We start from the raw sequence: 15,995 nt of genomic DNA, 5'->3' as shown, positions 1-15,995 counted from the left end.
GAGAGGGAGGTTCTGGGCACCATAGATCTGCACCTCTGCAGCACCAGCAGCCCCAGCGACAGCCAGCAGCAAAACCAGGGAACCTAATGATCCCTGAATGAAATAATACGCTGGCTGACAAGCACTCCAACAGCCCTAATTAATAACTGATATGAACGTGGCTGTCGGGACGGGCTGGCAAGGAGCCAGTGGGGCCCAAGACCTGGGCAGGTGGATAGTCCCTGCCCTAACATCCGTCTGCATCCCCTACCCACTGGCGTGTCCTTCCCGGGCAGCACTGCCTATCCCTGCTGTGACAGTGGCTGATCCTGCCTATGGTGACAGCAAGGACGGGTGTCCAGTGCAGAACACGCAGGAGTGCTGCAAGCTGCTCCATGCAGACGGGCAGGGATGGCCAGGTGCTGGCATCCGGGATGCAGGCAGGGGGGGCCAGGAACATGACTGCAGTGACCGTCGGTGTCTGCCCAACCTAGGCACCAGGTCCAGTTTGCACTTGCGACACAAGCAGGAGCACTGACCCGGCTGCCTGGTTCAGCCCAGTTCAGACGGGACCCCTTGTCCCGCAGCATCAGCAGCGCCGGCCTGCACTGACGGGTGTGTCTGGTGAGTCCCCAGGCATCTGAGTCAGCAGGGACGGTGCTGGTGAGGCTGCCCATGACTTGCAGATCTATAGCAGGATTATTCACACCAGGTACTCGTGTGGTCCCCACTGTGCCCCCGGCGTGGCTCCGCTGCTTCCCGACAGCCCTGCCAGCTGGGGGATGGTGGCCAGCAGTGCAGCCCCCCCCCCCACCGTCCCTCTGCATCATAAATCGGCCGCACACACAATTAAGGAGCTTGTCTCCACGGGCTGAGCCACAGATGTATTTCATGGGCAAGAGGCGGCCACATGGGGGTTGTAAAGCATCCGAGGGGCTGCCGGTGGGGCCTGCTGCTGTGCACTGTGGTGGGTGTCTGTGTGCTGTGGTGGGTGCAGCACACACGCATGCAAGGTGTGAGAGCTGTGAGGATGGGCAGGGGGTAGTGGGCGGGCAGGGAAGGGGTGGGTTGGCAGCCCCATGCTGCTCCCCTGGCAGACAGCCCCCACCCCACCACCACCCCTGGTGCAGGTACAGCTCTCACCTCGTTTGACCGGGGCAGCCAGGCCAGCTGCGTTAGAGCAAAGGGGATAAATATTTAGCAGTTAATTGATCCCTGTCTGGTATTTGCTGAGGAGCCATCAACATCCTTCCTCTCCCTGGCTGCTCCTCCCTGCCTCCCCAGCCACCCTCCCCTTTGCTGCCACTGGGAGACCAGGTTTGCTGCTGGTGGGGGCTGATGCTGTGCAGACCCCCTGGAGAAATGCTGACAGCCTGGCTTGGCTTTGCCCCACATGGGGTCCAGAGGCTGCCCCAGTTTCCTTTCCTGCAGTATGGCTGATGTGCAAGGGGGGGGCTCTATTCCCCGGCTGCCCCAGTGCAGGCAGCGCCTCGAGGTAGGAGAGAATGGGGCTTCAGTTGTGGGCGATGCAGCTGCAGCACAGAGAGAGCAGGTCTGAGACTTTAGGGGGACACCAAAGGCAGAGGCATGGTGGGGCTGGGGGCCCTGGATCTGGCTGCAGGGACCAGGACCCCTCCGTGGGGCAGGTCGCGACCCTGGGGACGTCGGTGGGTGAGTGGGACGGTGCCGCTGTCTTGGCAGGGTAACCAGGACGCAACGGCTCCGCCGGACGCGATGGCTCAGCCCTATCCCCCGGCCCAGTACCCACCACCCCCCCAGAACGGGATCCCCGCAGAGTACGCGCCGCCACACCCGCACCCCACGCAGGACTACTCGGGGCAAAGCACAGTACCGGAGCACGCCATGACCCTCTACACACCAGCACAGAGCCACGCCGAGCAGCCGGGCACCGACGCCAGCACACAGTCCATAGCAGGGACGCAGACGGTACCGGTAAGGACCCCCGGGGTGCCCCCACCGCGGCTGCCGGCGCTTTCCCTCCCTCCCTCGCGGCCCCTCCCGTCATTTCTAATCACTTGTAATCTACCTGCTTGGCTGCCTTCCCACCAGATAGCTTCAATTACGGGCTTGTAATGCAGCGCTGGGGAAAGTGCTGAGCGGAGCATTTCCCAGCCCGGCCGCAGCAATTCCGTGCGGGGTCTGTCACACCCCGCCCCCAGCAACCCCTGTGCTGCCATCACTGCCCTGGGTCACCATGCCACTGAGTGACCAGGAGGACACAGGCCAGTACCAGGCCACCTGATGCCGTTGGGCTCTCTGCTGGGAGTCACCCCCCGCCCTTTTCCAGGACTCACCCTCCTCAGGGTATGCCCCCGCAGGTGATGCAGGGAGTGCTGGAACCCCTCCCATGCCCCTTCTGGGACTGGGGCTCCTTCCCTGCACTGCGTTCTGCTGGTGGGAAACCTGCAAGGTGCTGCCTGGAGCTTGAGGACTGCAGGGTATGGGCTGTCCCTGGGGCCAAGTGCAGGGGAGGGGACAGTCTCTGAGCCTGCACCCCCACTGGGGAACACAGAGCTGGTGACTGACGGCCAGCGGTGATTCCTGCAGCAGACAGACGAGGCGGCACAGACAGACAGCCAGCAGCTACACTCCTCAGACAACACAGACAAGCAGCAGCCCAAGAGGTTACACGTCTCCAACATCCCCTTCCGATTCCGGGACCCTGACCTGCGGCAAATGTTTGGGGTGAGTCCAACCCTATCCAGCCACGTGCATTCCACTGCTCCCTGCTCAGGCAATGCTGCATGGTACTGCAGGGACCCAGCGCTGTCCCCTTCTGAGGGTCTGCCCTGCACAGCCCAACCAGCAGTGTTCCACAGTGCCTTAGTGCCACTGCTGGCCAGGAGCAGGGGTTTGTGCCCTGGTTCACAGCTGGGCTGTTGGGCCAAAGCTCATGCATGGAGGGGACAGTGACACAGAGCTCTTGTCCCCTTCCACATGTCCCCTTTCCAGCCCTCATTGGGTTCAGGCTGAGGAGATTTTGGGTCCTGGTTGAGGGTTCCTTGGGAGGGATGGGTCTGTGCTCAGGCCGCTCTCTGAATGGCACTCCAGTCTGTCCCCTGAGGCAGCCTCTGGGGGCAGATGCAGGGGCTCTGCAGGCCCTCATCCCTCTGCTCTCTGCTTGCAGCAATTTGGGAAGATTCTGGACGTGGAGATCATTTTCAATGAGCGGGGCTCCAAGGTGGGTGCTGCCAGTGGCTGATGCTGTTACAGCAAGCCCTGGGGAGGGGGGCAGGTGGAGCTGGGATGCTTGGGGACTCTTTTGCCTGCTCTTCCCTCCTCTCCTGCCTGCGGGACCCAGGCACAGGGTACCCTGCCTTGGAGTAGCCCTGTCCTGCTGCCCTGCAGTAGCTGGGGGGGCTATGCAGGTCCGTGCTCCCCAAGCACTGGAGGGAGTAGAGGACTTTCTCTGTCTCCCTGTGCTGGCAGCTCGTGTCCCTCTGTGTGTGGATGTGTCTGTTTTATCTTCCCTGCTTTCTGTGCCCCTTCTTCCAGGCTCTTTTCCCAGCTTGCAGGTGGTGCTGGGGCCTCAGCCGGGACCCCCGGATCCAGCGGGGGCCCCGACCCCGGCTCTCCATCTCTGCACTGCAGCAGCCTCACCTCCTGTGCCAGCTCTCCTGATTCACCCCCTCTCTCTCTCTGTCCCCACACCCTCTCTCTGTCTCTCTCTGTCTCTTTCTTTCTCCTTTTCTCCTCTGCTCACAGGGTTTTGGGTTTGTAACTTTTGAAACTAGCACAGATGCCGACCGGGCACGGGAGAAGCTGAATGGCACCATCGTAGAGGGCCGGAAGATTGAGGTGCTCAGATAAGTGTGCTAGTGCCATGGCTGCGTGTGTGTATGCATCCCCCCTGCCCAGGGATGCTTTGGGACAGCCCTAGGGCCCACCCTAGTCCCGCATGCCCCAGGGGAGGTTGCCTGGTGGGTGCATGTGTCCATGAATGTGGCACAGGAGCATGTGTGCCAGATGCTGGGAAGGTCATCACTTGGTGCAAGGACTGTCCAGCTCACACGATCGAGCTGGGGGACCCACCCAGGCTCTGGCTGTGTTTTCCCTGGTTACTGAGCTGTCTGGCAGACCCTAACTGCCCACAGTGCCTGTGCCTGCTGTGCAGCCTCCCTGGGCTCTGCTCCATGTGCTGTCCCACCTCTCCTGCAGCAGGGGGGGAAGGATGCTGCTCAGGGCTCCCTAGGCTTGCATTTCTTTGAGCCAGGCTCAGGGATCAGGCTCTGCCCGTTCGTTGGCAGCACATTGCTGATCACTGCGAGCCATGGGACACAAATGTCCCTGTAGTGCTGAGTGCTGAGAAGGGCACTGCCTGGCAGGGCACAGCAATGCCCCGTGGCCAGGTCCTGCCTTTTGGTGAACGTTATCCAGCAAAGCCAGGCAGGAGCTTACAGGAGTGACCTGGGCTCCTGCCACTGGCACCTCTTTCCTGCAGTGCCTGGCATGGGGGGGGACAGAGGTGGCTGAGCCTGGTGGCAGCACACTAGGGTTTGGCCTGAGCTGGCACCACAGTGGTCAGAACATCAACCACCATCCTCACCCAGGTCCATGGCTGGACCCAGGGCAGGACTGTCACAGCAGGGTGGCTGCAGGCCTTCCTCTTATTTCTCCTTTGCATCTGAAGCAGCAGCATGGTGCGTGCCGAGCGTGGCTGAGAGGCATGGCCATCCCCACTGCCACCAGTGCTGAGTCTCTGTCCCCTCTCTTGGCAGGTGAACAACGCCACGGCCAGGGTCATGACCAACAAGAAGGCAGCCAACCCCTACACAAATGGTAAGGTCCAGCACGAGGAGCTGCGCTGGGCAGGGGAGTCCCTGGAGCCCAGTCAGGAGTAGGGGGACACTGCATGGGGGTGCCACAGCCTCACAGCCTCTCTGCCTGCAGGCTGGAAGCTGAACCCAGTGGTGGGAGCAGTCTACGGCCCTGAGTTCTACGCAGGTAACGTTGGGTCGGGTCCAGCTCCCATCCCCTCTCCCCCTCCTGCACTCCTGTGTGCACAGCTCCTGTCCTCCCACCCCTGCGTCCCATGGGACCTGTCCCCAGCAGGGTACAGAGGCAGGTGGTGGCTGCCTCCCATGTTTGTCCCCTCCCTCCTGCAGTAACAGGGTTCCCATACCCTGCCACGGGGACAGCCGTGGCCTACCGAGGGGCACACTTACGGGGACGAGGACGTGCCGTCTACAACACCTTCCGAGCTGCCCCCCCGCCACCACCCATCCCCACCTATGGCGCGTGAGTTCTGGGGCAGGGGGCACCTCGGGGCAGGGGGATGTGCGTGGCTGTGCTGCCCTCTGCAATGGCATTGCTGGGCTCTTGCATTTTGGGAATGTGCTGCAGCTCCCCAGCACCTGCCTGGCCTCAGGCTCTGTGGAACCACACAAGCTGCTGGCGCTCTGTGTGGCCCCTCGCCGGTCTCCTGTGTCCCCAGGCAGGGACAGTGCCTTCAGCCATATCCCTTGGTTCAGTAGAAATTCTCCCTCCTGACACAGATCTGGTGCCAGGCATGCCATGGCCATGCGGTTGCTCCCAGCAGTTTGTGCCCCAGACTCCTCCATCCCTGTGGCATCCCCTGTCCTTGGCCATGTTTTCTACCCATCCCCACATCTCTGCCCTCTCTGCCTGGAGTTCCCCACCAGTTCCTGGTGTCCCCGGGCTGCCAGGACAGCTCCTGCACACCCTCTGGTTGTGCTGCTGGTAGCTGCTCCCCCAGGTCATCCCCAGTCCCTCTCGGATGGTGACACTGACACCTCTGCCTCCTTTGCAGGGTTGTCTACCAGGATGGATTCTATGGAGCCGAGATCTACGTAAGTACCATGCCAGGCTCTGGGCTGTGCCTGGGACCCTGTGCCAGCACTGGGGACAAGTGGCATTGGGCAGCTCCACCCTGGGCTCTCTTTCCCAGCTGGCCCTTTCCCCGGGGGATGGCAGGTGGAGTGGGGATGTGAGTGGGGATGTGAGCATGACTCTCCCAGAGCAAGCAGGGTGGGGCCATATGTGTCCTGTGTCCCCCAGCAGGCCCCTCGCAGGGACAGCACTGCACAGTATGGCCTCGGCAAGTGCCAGTGCACTGTCTTACGCCTGCATTTAACCTCCATATTTAAGAAGCCATTGGCGATATATCAGGCGGGCAGCTGAAGGATTTATCTAATGTGACACCTCATTAAAGCCATCAGGGAGGTGACATTCTCTCCTCTGGAAATCTGACTTTTTAAGGTTAATGTTTGTGGAAGCCCCTGGGGAATGGTAATGAGGCTGGTGCTTGCCTGGTGGCACAGGCACCTGATCCCTATGGGGTCCCACTGCTGCCCCAGGGCAGTGCCCAGGGGGTGCTTAACCACCCCAGCCCCCCGAGCTGCTGCTGGTGGATGCTGCCCCCCTCCCTGACACAGTCTCTCCTCTGCTGCAGGGGGGCTATGCTGCCTACAGATACGCCCAGCCCGCAGCTGCAGCAGCAGCATACAGCGACAGGTAAGCACCCCTACCCCAGGGGTATGGCTTCAGGGATGGAGCCCCACCTCTCCCCCTGCACCCCCTGGTCTGGCACACCCCAGCTTTTGTGCCCCATGGGACAAGGATGGAGCCAGGTACCATGAGGGTCTCCTGAAAACGGAGCCCCACGGCTCCTTCTGGCAGGGGTGGTGACCAAGAGAAGTGGGAAGGTCCTGGGTGCTGCCAGGGGGAAGCAGTGGCCAGGGCTGGGGGGCCCTGAGGGGAGACAGGATCCTTTCCCCAGTCACTAACACCCACTGCTGTGTTTGCTTCTAGTTATGGCAGAGTGTATGCAGCAGCAGACCCCTACCACCACACCATCGGCCCTGCCGCCACCTACAGCATCGGCACCATGGTAAGAGCAGCCCCATGGACTTTCTTTGCTTCCTGGCATGAGCTGCAGCCAGCCCAGGGAGCCTGCGGGGTGTGAGGGCAGTGAGGGGCATGGGGCAGCCCCCACACAGGGGCTGTGGGAGGGGAGCAGGCAGCAGAGCAGCCCCTGCCCGGCTCTGTCCACAAGCAGGCAAGACAAGGGAACCCCCACCCCGGCTGCCCCCTGCACCAGCTGCCTGGGACTGGGACCCTTTTTCTGGACCCACATGCAGCCAAGGGACAGGAGCACCCATCAGCCCACCCACACACTTCTAGCTAGCCTTGCGACCAGCATCAAAGATGAAAAATGCCACTTGTGGGCAGGTTCTCAAAGCCAAACCATCTTTTTCTTCCTATTTTTTTAACCCACTCACCCCCAAGCAGGGGATGGGGTTGGGCTGCCAAGCACCCCTTGACACCCCTGGCCCCAGGTAGCCGCTAGCAAGGGGCTGCAGCCTCTCCATCCCTCAGGGATGGGCAGGGTGGGTACCAACCAGCCCAGCGCTGCAGCAGGGATGAGATGGGCACCAGAAGACCCATCTGTGTTGGTGCCATGGTGGGGGCACTTGGGGCACTGTCTGTCCTTGAGCCAGGGCAGCGCTGGGCTCTCTTGGCCCTGTCCACCCCTCACTTCACAAGGAGAAGCAATTTGGTGTCATTTTACGGAGAAAAAAAGAAAAATTAAAACAAAACAAAAAAAAAAAAACCAACCAACCAACCAAACAAAAAAAAAAAAAAAAAAAAAAAAAAGGAAGAACTGGGCTCTTTGCCTCTCTCGAATACTGATTGGCTTTTTTTTTTCATCTTTGATGTTACAGGCTAGTCTATACCGAGGAGGGTACAGCCGCTTCACTCCCTACTAGCAAGACAGACCCAGCCCCTCCCACCACTAACCCTGAGCGCTCACTAGCACCAAACCAAACCAGGCAGACAGAGCCGGGCCGGGTGCCAGAGGGACCGCGGGGCTGCCGGGGCTGGAGTCCACTGGGCTCTGCGGGGCCTTGGCAGCCCACGCCATGGGGTTCCCTCGAGCCGCTCCATCCCACCGCCCGCCTCTCCTGTGCTGTCCACCTGCCCCCGTGCAATCCTGTGCCTCGGTGCTGCCCAGTGCTGTGGGGCCCCAGGCAGCTCCTGACCCTGGCATTCCTGGGACCCTTGTCCCCAACAGCACCCACTCCCAAAGCTGGGCCAGGGGGTCCCCGGGCAGCTCCAGCATGGTTACAAGCCCCCAATGGGTGCTGCCTTTGTTTGGGGTGCAGGGGGCTTGTCCTTCTGCAAGGCAGGGAGGGATGCTTTGCCTGCAGGCATGGGGACACATAGTGCCAGTGGCAGACCCACTGCTCCCCTGGGAGAGACAGCAGCCTGTGGGGGTTGCTGTGTGCAACTCAGGGGCAGAGCCAGGGTAGATGTTTGCAGGACCCCCTGGAGAGCCCCCCTGGGCAGTAGCACTTCCCTGGGGCAACTGTGCTGCAGTGGTGAGCCCCCTGGTACAGGCTGCCCAGAGAAGCTGTGACTACTCCATCCATGGAAGTGCTCCAGACCAGGTTGGATGGGGCTTAGAGCAACCTGGTCTGGTGGAAGGTGTCCCATGCCCTTTAAAGGCCCCTTCCACCCCAAACCAGTCTGGGAATCTATTATTTTGCACTCTGGGGAGGAGCTGTGGTGGGACAGGTGGCTGCACAGGTGTGAGATGCAGTGTGGGGCTGGAGGGGGGCTGGGCTGGTGTCCACCTCCCTCTCAGACAGTGGCTTGGCCAGGCTGCCCCTCATGCTGCTCCACCAAAAGACCTGCCTCTCTTGTTTCTATTGTAGTGAAACCGTGGCTGTTTCCTTCTGGGACCAGGAAGGGCAAAAAAAATAAACCAACCAACCAAACAAACAAATCCACCACAAAAAAAAGACAAAAAAAACCCCAAAACAAAACTAAAAGCAAAGCAACAACAAACAACAAACAACCAAACAAAAAAAGGAAAAATAAAATTAAAAAAAAAAAAGCAAAGTGGCAGCAGCCAAGTGAAAGTCCCATACTGTCCACACACACACCGAGTGAGCGAGTCCCGGAGGAGCGCCGCGGTGAGCAGGGACCGGCCGGACACGCTGGAGGGGCCCTCTCTGCCTCGGCCCTGCAGCAGGGAGGGAGAGCCAGCACAGCGCCGATCGCGGGGCATCCATAGGGACCCCCACCCGCCCAGGGCCAGGGCACCACGTCTTCCTTTCAGCCCCGGCACGGCAGCGCTGGGGGTGCCAGCGGAGCACTGCGGCACGCTGCCGCATCACCGGCTCTGGGGAGTGGGTGGGAACCTGGCTTTGTGTTTCCTGAGCTCGGACACTTGCCGGTCACCAGTGTGTCGTGTGTGAGGCCTCCGCTCCTGTGCAGAGCTGGGGTGGCAGCGTGGCCGCTTTGCTGAGGCGCTGGGTGTTGCAGGGGGATGAGCCTCTGCCTTTTAAAGGGAATTTTTGTTAAGAGGAGCTTGCAACTCGCTTGCCCATCCCTTCCTTCCCTTCCTTCCCTTCCTTTCCTACCTTCTCTACCTTCCCTTCCTTCCCTACCTTCCCTACCTTCCCTTCCATCCCTTCCTTCCCTTCCTTCCCTTCCTTCCCTTCCTTCCCTTCCTTCCCTTCCTTTCCTTCCCTCCATCCCCTCCATCTCCTGACGCACCCGGCGCTCCCATCCCACAGTGAGCAGCCCTGACTGGTATCACTCACAGCTCCCTGTGTGGAGCCAGGATGGGAACTGCCCCAATCCCACTCCCACTTCTGTGTGCTTCGTGGCATGGGATGCACTCACAGCCACCTGTCCCTGTCTGAGACAGTGGGACCTTGCCAGCCCCCAGCCATTGCATCGCCCAGGACTGGAGTCTGGCATCGTTCCTGGGGACTGGCCCAAGCCCCGGGATTGGTCTGCAGCAGCCAGTGCGACAGGTCTGGTGTCTGGTGGCATTGAGGTGACACGGAGTCCACCTTGGGCTGTCCCCGTGGGACTGCCTCGCACCCAGCCCCTCGCCCTTTGTGGCTCCGCCACTCCTCTAAACCTCACTTTATAGGTCTGCAGATGCCCCCAACGCTCCCCCTTTTCTATTCCCGGTGTACATAGCCCTGTCTGCCCCGGCCCCGTGCCACCCTGTACAAAGCTCCGTCCATCGCTGTACTGGCTTCTTCCTTACAGCAACCCTTGCGCCAGCCCCGGCGCGCAGGCAGGCGCCGGCCCATCCTGTATGCTTCAAAGGTGTGACCATTCTAATAAACATTATTATTATTATTATTATTATTATTATTATTATTATTATTATTATTACAAGGATTATTATTATTATTGAAATTATTAATAAAGATTTCTTTCTTCAACCAGGGCGACTCACGTTTTGACTGGTGAGTAGGGCCAAGGCTGTCCTGGTGGCCCTGGCTGTCCTGGCACACCTCTGGGCAGGAGGCTTCAGCCTGCAGCAGATGAGGGGGGGTCCACTTGGACCCCAGCCTCACCGTATCAAAGGAGTGGGGTGCTGGCGTGGCAGGAGCTCTCCCCTGGCTGCACCACGCCTGTCGTTTTTCAAACCGTCAGGTAATTCATTTCTGAACGAGTCCCCCAACGGAGAAGCAGCAGCTTAACTGCTGACATATTAATTTTCCTGATCGGGAGCCAGCATTGTTGGTGGGACTGGGGTGGATGCTGGGGGGGTCGGGGCTGGGTGACCCTGCTGTGCAACGTGCTCTCCTGCCTCCCTGCCTGCTAATTGCTTGTGCACCAGACTGTGAGAAAATAATTGCTGCTATAATTTTTCTCTCCTCGGCAGAAGCTCGGGCGCAGCCGCCGCCTGCCAACCCCGGGGAGGGGCAGGGGGCCGGGCTCTGCTGAGGTGGGTCCGCAGGGGACGGGCACAGCGGCTGCGTGGGCTGGGCTGCTCCTCGGGGCTGGTCTCCACGGAGAGCAGATGCGGTGCTGGGGGTGATCTCGTGGCATTCCCCTCCCGCCCCCAGCCTGGGTGCGGGTGCAGGCAGCTTGCAGGCAGCGAGAACTGCAGGAGCTGGAAGGTCCCTGGGCAGCCCCTCAGCGTTTCCCCCCAGGGAGGGCTGAGCCCAGGCACCGGGTTAGGAGAAGAGAAAGCCGTTGAGCCAGGGCGACGAGAGGCAAGCCCCAGCCTCTCAGCCTCCAGCACCAGCTCTGCCGTGCCCCCCGCCTGCAGCCTGCAGCCCACCCACCAGCAGGGAGACACGGACGCAGGGCTGCACCGCGCTCACCTTTAACGCCCGTCCCAGTTGGTTCCGCCGGCCGGTTCGGAGTAGACCAGCACCAGCCGGCCCCAGCGCTCGGGGTCCACGGGCAGCTCGTCGCGCAGCACCGGTTCCACCAGCAGCTCCAGCCGGCAGGATTGCCCGGCCTCCGGCCGCGGCACCAGCAACCCTACGGCGCGGTACAAGCAGCCGTGAGCCAGCCCTAGGAACTGCACCGGCGTCTGGTCCCGGCGGCAGCGGGCGCCCTGGCTGAGAAGACGGAAGCAGCTGCCCCGTCCGGGCGGGAAAGCCCAGCGCAGGGTGAGGCTGAGCGAGAGCTGCCCCGGCCCGGGGCCCTCCTGCCACCAGAGCTGCGAGGCCGACAGGTTCTGCACCTCCGGCGGGGCGGCCGCCACGCTGGCCGCGTCCAGCACCTGTGAGGGGAACACGGGACCATCGGCACCGGGAGCAGCGGTGCCCACCGCGTGCCCACGCGCCCTCCCGGCAGCTCCGGAGCGGCTCCCGGACGGCCTCCGGCACACACTCACCCGCACCTCCCCGAGGAGGCAGGTGAAGGGAGTGTCCTGCGGGCTGGGCTGGTGGCGGGACACCAGGAGGGACAGGTCTCGCAGACCGCAGTTCTGCAGGTCCAGCTCGTAGCACCTGAAAGCAAAAGGGTGGAGTAGATCCAGTGTTGGGGGCGGCCCTGGGGTACCCCCACCCACTCACCAGCACAGGGTGCTGGCGAGGCACTTACCGGCTGGTCCAGCCGTGGGAGCCACGGTGGTAAGCGGCGAGCAGCTTGGCGAGGCCGGGCGGCGGCTTCGGGAGGAACCGGGGATGGTGCCGGCCGTTGGGTTCTGTGGAGGAAGTGGGGTCAGAGAGTCCTGTGCCCCACAGCGGATGCTCCCTGCAGAGAGCACAGGGGAGGTGGCAGCGTCCTCACCAGGCAGGGAGGTGACGTCCGCATGGCAGGTACTCGAGTCCCAGGTGGTGAGCTCCAGCGCAACAGAGAGCTCCTCGGCGTGCGGCCCCTCCAGCTTGTAGAGCAGGGTCAGGAAGAGCTTGGGGGGCGCCGGCATCTGGAAAGAGAAAAGGCTGATGACCCCAGATCCACCCAGAGAGACAGAGAGAGAAAGAGAGAGGAGAGAAAGAGACATCGGGTTAGGTCTGCTGTGCAGTGCGGGCAGGGAGCCCCGCGGCTGCTCACCGCGAGGCCCCGGGACCGCACAGCCCTACCGGGTGCCGTGCCAGCATGGGCCAGCTCAACCCTGAGGAGCGGGCAAAGGGGATTGTCCCCAACTCACCGGGTGGCTACGTGATCCTCGCCAGGGGGGATTTTCCCGTGCACCTTCAGGGAGCTGCCCCCACACCAGGCGTCCTGCAAGCAGCAGCTGGTGCTCAGCCAACCCTCATGCTCCGGGTAGAGGGGCTGGATCTCCTGTGCACTCAGGTTGTACCACGGCCCGGATTCTTCCTCCTATGGGACAGGGTGAGCTGGAGGCCAGGAGCAAGGACCCCCCTGCCTGGCCAGAGCTGAGCCATCACCCCACACCCACCTTCCCATCCAGAAACCTGCTGGTGCCTGCACCCAGGCTGAAGGAGGTGGCAAGGGGCAGGGTGCAGATACTGTGTGTGTTCAGGTACTCAGCCAGCAAGGCCCAGAACCTGAAGGAAAAGGTAGGTGTCTGAGCAGAGCTCCCTGCTATGGCCACTACCCTGGCGTGGCTCTGGGGTACAGCAGGGCCAGCCTAGGCCTGGCAGGCAACCACAGTCACCTGGCAGCCCTGTCCCACTGAGCCATAGTCCTCCCCAGCCCAGGGTGCTCTAGGCCTTTGTCCCCCCAGCAGCCCCCCACCCTATCATCTGCCTCACTTGTTCTCATTGTGAAGGAAGTTTTCCTCCCCCAGGTGCTCATAGACCCATCCAGGAGCAAAGATGGCTGCGGAGAGGCTGTGCTGGCGGATCAGGCGCAGGGACTGCAGAGATAAGTGGTGAGAAGCACGTGGTGGTCACTTTGTCATCTGCCCTGTCCCCAATTCCCCAGGTCCCACTGGCCCCATGATGGGGCAGGACAAGACCATGGGGTCTTGATTACAGCATACCCACCTTGTAAGTGTCTAAGCCACCACCAATCACATCCCCACGGGCAAAAACATCAACACCAACATAGACATCAGCGTGGCGTGGCCCAGCCATCCTGCGTGTGCGCTCCAGGTGTTCCTCCTTCCAGTTGTAGTTGGTAAACAGCCCGTCACAGGCATCAAAGAACACGCTGGGGACAAGGGTGAGGGTGGCAGGGCAGATTTTGTGGCTGTTCCCACATCATTCCCAATTTGGGCTGTGCAGGCCATACCCTGACCACTTCCAAGCACTGGGTTTGGGGTGGGCTCATGCTCCCCACCCAGGCTGGTTCTGCCTGGGCAAGGTGGTGGGCCAGGTAGGGCCATACCTCACCTGTTCTGCCTGTTCAGCTCGTTCTGCCATGTCAGTGAGCCGTTCTGCAGGACACTGTCATACCAGATCACCAGCCCCCCCGGCACAGCATGGTGCACCTGCGCCGTGAGGTGCCGTAGGAAGTGGGGCAGGTTCTGCACCGCTGCTGCCTACAGGAAAGAGCAGGGACAGGTTGGCAGTGGGTGGGCAAGGAGCCCCATGGAGCAAGGTGAGGGTCATGGGGGAGGCAGGAGGTGGTCAGGGTGCAGCCATGACTCACACTCAGTGGGTTCTCTATGTTGATCAGCCAGCCATCAAAGCGGTAGTGCTGGGCGATGCGGGCCAGTTGCTGGCTCACAGCGCTGTACGCCTCCTCTCCACTGGCCAGGAATGCCTCGCACAGCTTCCCCCCATCCATCCACTCCGTGATGAATGTGCCTGGGGAGGTGGTGAGAGCAGTGTGGACACATGCCCCAACAAACCCACCATGCAAAACCCGGTCCTGCAGCTGGCCCTGCCCTCACCCAGCATGGGGACGCCGTTCCTGTGCGCCGCATTGGTCCAGCACACGGGTGGAATGGTGACAGTGTGGTGGCTGAAGTAGACGAAGATGTCAATGTACCGCCAGTGGTAGAAGACATAGGGGTTACGTGTGGCTGAGCCCTGGATGAACCTGGGGTGGCCAAGCGGGAAGAAGGTTGGGCAACGCAGGAAGGACGCCGGCAGACAGCTGCGGGGCTGGGCAGGAGCCTGACTCACATCCCAGGAGACAGGCAGATCTGTGGCACTGAGCCACCTCTGCAGACCCTGGCTAGGGCTGGGCCAAGCAAGGTCACCCTAATCATCATGGGCCAAACCCCTCTATCCCTGCCTGCCTGTGGCCAAGCCATCGGGAAATAAATCAATTAGGACTGGAAGAGGTTTGGGTCTTGAGTTGCTGAGCCCTGCTGTCACATCTCTCCACCCAGCACATACCTGTCCTCCAGGTACCCGCCACGCATGTCATGGCACACTAGTGTCCGGGGCCTCTTGGTGTGGAGCGGGGGCTGGCGCTTTGCTAGTGGCACAGTGGAGACGTTGAACTCATCGTTGGGGTCTGGCTGCCAGGACAGCAGCTCCTCCAGGCCAGACAAGAAGAAGCTGATGGGCTCTGTTGTCTTGGTGTCGAAGTACCTCGCTGGGGCAAGTGTGTGGACAGGGTCAGCGGGGAGCACTGCCCGTGAGGCTTGGAACTGGCACCAGCACTGGCACCGGCTCCAGCCCGGTGGGGATCCAGGGGCACAAAAAGTGCCCTCCCTTCAGTGCCTCACCTGGCAGGGGCTGCGGACGGGTGCTGATGGTTTCGTGCAGGACGGTGGTTCCCCGAGACTCCGCCGCCGGCTGGAAGCTGCCCGTGGAGCAGGGTGAGAGCCGAGCCGGGCTCAGTGCTGCCTCGGCACCCACCGGCGGGATGGGCCGGGCCAGCACCGCGGCCAGCGACCGACGAGCCCCCGTCCCCATCCCGATCCCCAACACCATGCCGGACCCTATCCCGGCCCGATCTCGACCCCAGTGCCAGTCGCGGTCGGGATCTCTGCCCCTATCCCGGCCCGCCGCCCACCTCCTCCGCGGCCGCCTGTCCCGTTCGGGCTCCGCCTCCGCCGGTTCCTCGGTCCCGGTCCCCGCTCTCTTGCCGCGCCGCCCGGATCCCTCTGGCGCCTCCGCCATGGCGCTGCCGCCGCCGCTGCCCGCACTGACGGTGCCTCCGACCGGGGCCTGGCCCGGATCTCCCGGAGGCGCGGCCCGAGGAGCTCCGCCCTCCCCGGCCCGCCTCCAGCACCGCCTGGGCCCGCCTGTCCCGGGATGGGGCCACATGTCCCGGGATAAGAACTTGTGTACAGGATGGGACGTGTGCTGGGATGGGACATGTGTGGTGGGATGGGACATGTGTCCCAGAACAGGCCCTGCGGTGTGGACAGGGACAGAGCTGCGTCCTGGCTGGTGCCCACCGGGCAGCTTACAGCCTTCCCCTCATGCCGTGTGCCAGCAGCACCATCAGACTGAGCCCTGCCCGGTGCCCCGGTGCTGCCACGGGACTCAGCCCCCCCTGAGGGGATGGGATGGGACCCTGGGCTGGCCACGAGCTGGGCAGCTGCCTCTCCATCCCCAGCTGGGCCCCTGGGACCAGCCCCACAGATTAGCTCTAGACAGCCTCGGCTTCACCTGGGCCCCCACTCACCCACTGCCCACCCACCAGGGCTGGGGTTCTATTTAAGCTCAGCACTGAGCCCTCTCTCTCCTTGCTGTGCTGGGGTATGTTGGTCTCCAGCTGAAGCCCTGTCCTGGACCCACTGGCCTCTCAGATTGACCTCAGACCTGCCTCGTCACCATGGACTTGCCAGATGAACCGGACTCTTGGTAAACCCAGCTGCCACCCCAGGCTGACAGGCCTGCCCCCAGCTCCTGGGGAGCTCCCAGCCCTCATGGAGCCCAGCTCAGGTCTCC

The 15,995-nt window shown here is 62.1% G+C and overlaps 2 protein-coding genes across 11 annotated transcripts in view; one reads left to right on the top strand and one right to left on the bottom strand.

The window, feature by feature from the left end:
- RBFOX3 (RNA binding fox-1 homolog 3) overlaps positions 1-8,827 on the top strand; it is a 103,175-nt gene extending 94,348 nt beyond the window's left edge. For 8 of the 10 annotated variants that reach the window (XM_030461728.1, XM_030461727.1, XM_030461725.1 and 5 more), the window contains 10 exons: positions 1,681-1,932; positions 2,548-2,685; positions 3,128-3,181; positions 4,719-4,779; positions 4,891-4,944; positions 5,106-5,238; positions 5,771-5,810; positions 6,413-6,474; positions 6,772-6,850; positions 7,686-8,093. In XM_030461728.1, the coding sequence (XP_030317588.1) occupies positions 1,714-1,932; positions 2,548-2,685; positions 3,128-3,181; positions 4,719-4,779; positions 4,891-4,944; positions 5,106-5,238; positions 5,771-5,810; positions 6,413-6,474; positions 6,772-6,850; positions 7,686-7,730 (885 nt within the window). In that variant the 5' untranslated portion in view covers positions 1,681-1,713 and the 3' untranslated portion in view covers positions 7,731-8,093. Of the gene's footprint in view, positions 1-1,680; positions 1,933-2,547; positions 2,686-3,127; positions 3,182-3,705; positions 3,799-4,718; positions 4,780-4,890; positions 4,945-5,105; positions 5,239-5,770; positions 5,811-6,412; positions 6,475-6,771; positions 6,851-7,685; positions 8,094-8,678 lie in introns of those variants that run through there. The other 2 variants (XM_030461730.1, XM_030461722.1) reach the window with 2 other exon arrangements.
- A 1,338-nt stretch (positions 8,828-10,165) lies between these two features.
- ENGASE (endo-beta-N-acetylglucosaminidase) lies at positions 10,166-15,218 on the bottom strand. Its single transcript, XM_030462105.1, has 15 exons — positions 15,112-15,218; positions 14,822-14,898; positions 14,487-14,688; positions 14,036-14,184; positions 13,792-13,949; positions 13,533-13,681; positions 13,185-13,350; positions 12,951-13,054; positions 12,635-12,743; positions 12,383-12,555; positions 12,022-12,173; positions 11,833-11,935; positions 11,624-11,738; positions 11,103-11,509; positions 10,166-10,934 (listed from the first exon to the last, which is right to left on the bottom strand). The coding sequence occupies exons 1-14, from the start codon at positions 15,216-15,218 to the stop codon at positions 11,105-11,107; spliced, it is 2,169 nt and encodes a 722-aa protein (XP_030317965.1). The 3' UTR covers positions 10,166-10,934; positions 11,103-11,104.
- Between the last annotated feature and the right edge of the window lie 777 nt (positions 15,219-15,995).

This window comes from Calypte anna, chromosome 18 (genome assembly GCF_003957555.1).
Source record: "Calypte anna isolate BGI_N300 chromosome 18, bCalAnn1_v1.p, whole genome shotgun sequence".
Lineage (NCBI taxonomy): Eukaryota > Metazoa > Chordata > Aves > Apodiformes > Trochilidae > Calypte > Calypte anna.
The sequence above is the reverse complement of the archived record's forward strand: the minus strand, read 5'-3'. Positions and strand labels throughout refer to the sequence as shown.

Coding starts and splice junctions, on each gene's coding strand:
- ENGASE (XM_030462105.1), bottom strand. CDS start 15,218: ATGGCGGAGGCGCCAGAGGGATCCGGGCGGCGCGGCAAGAGAGCGGGG. Junction 13,055..13,184: donor GTGGCTTAGACACTTACAAG/GTGGGTATGCTG, acceptor TTATCTCTGCAG/TCCCTGCGCCTGATCCGCCA. Junction 12,744..12,950: donor TTCCTTCACAATGAGAACAA/GTGAGGCAGATG, acceptor CTTTTCCTTCAG/GTTCTGGGCCTTGCTGGCTG.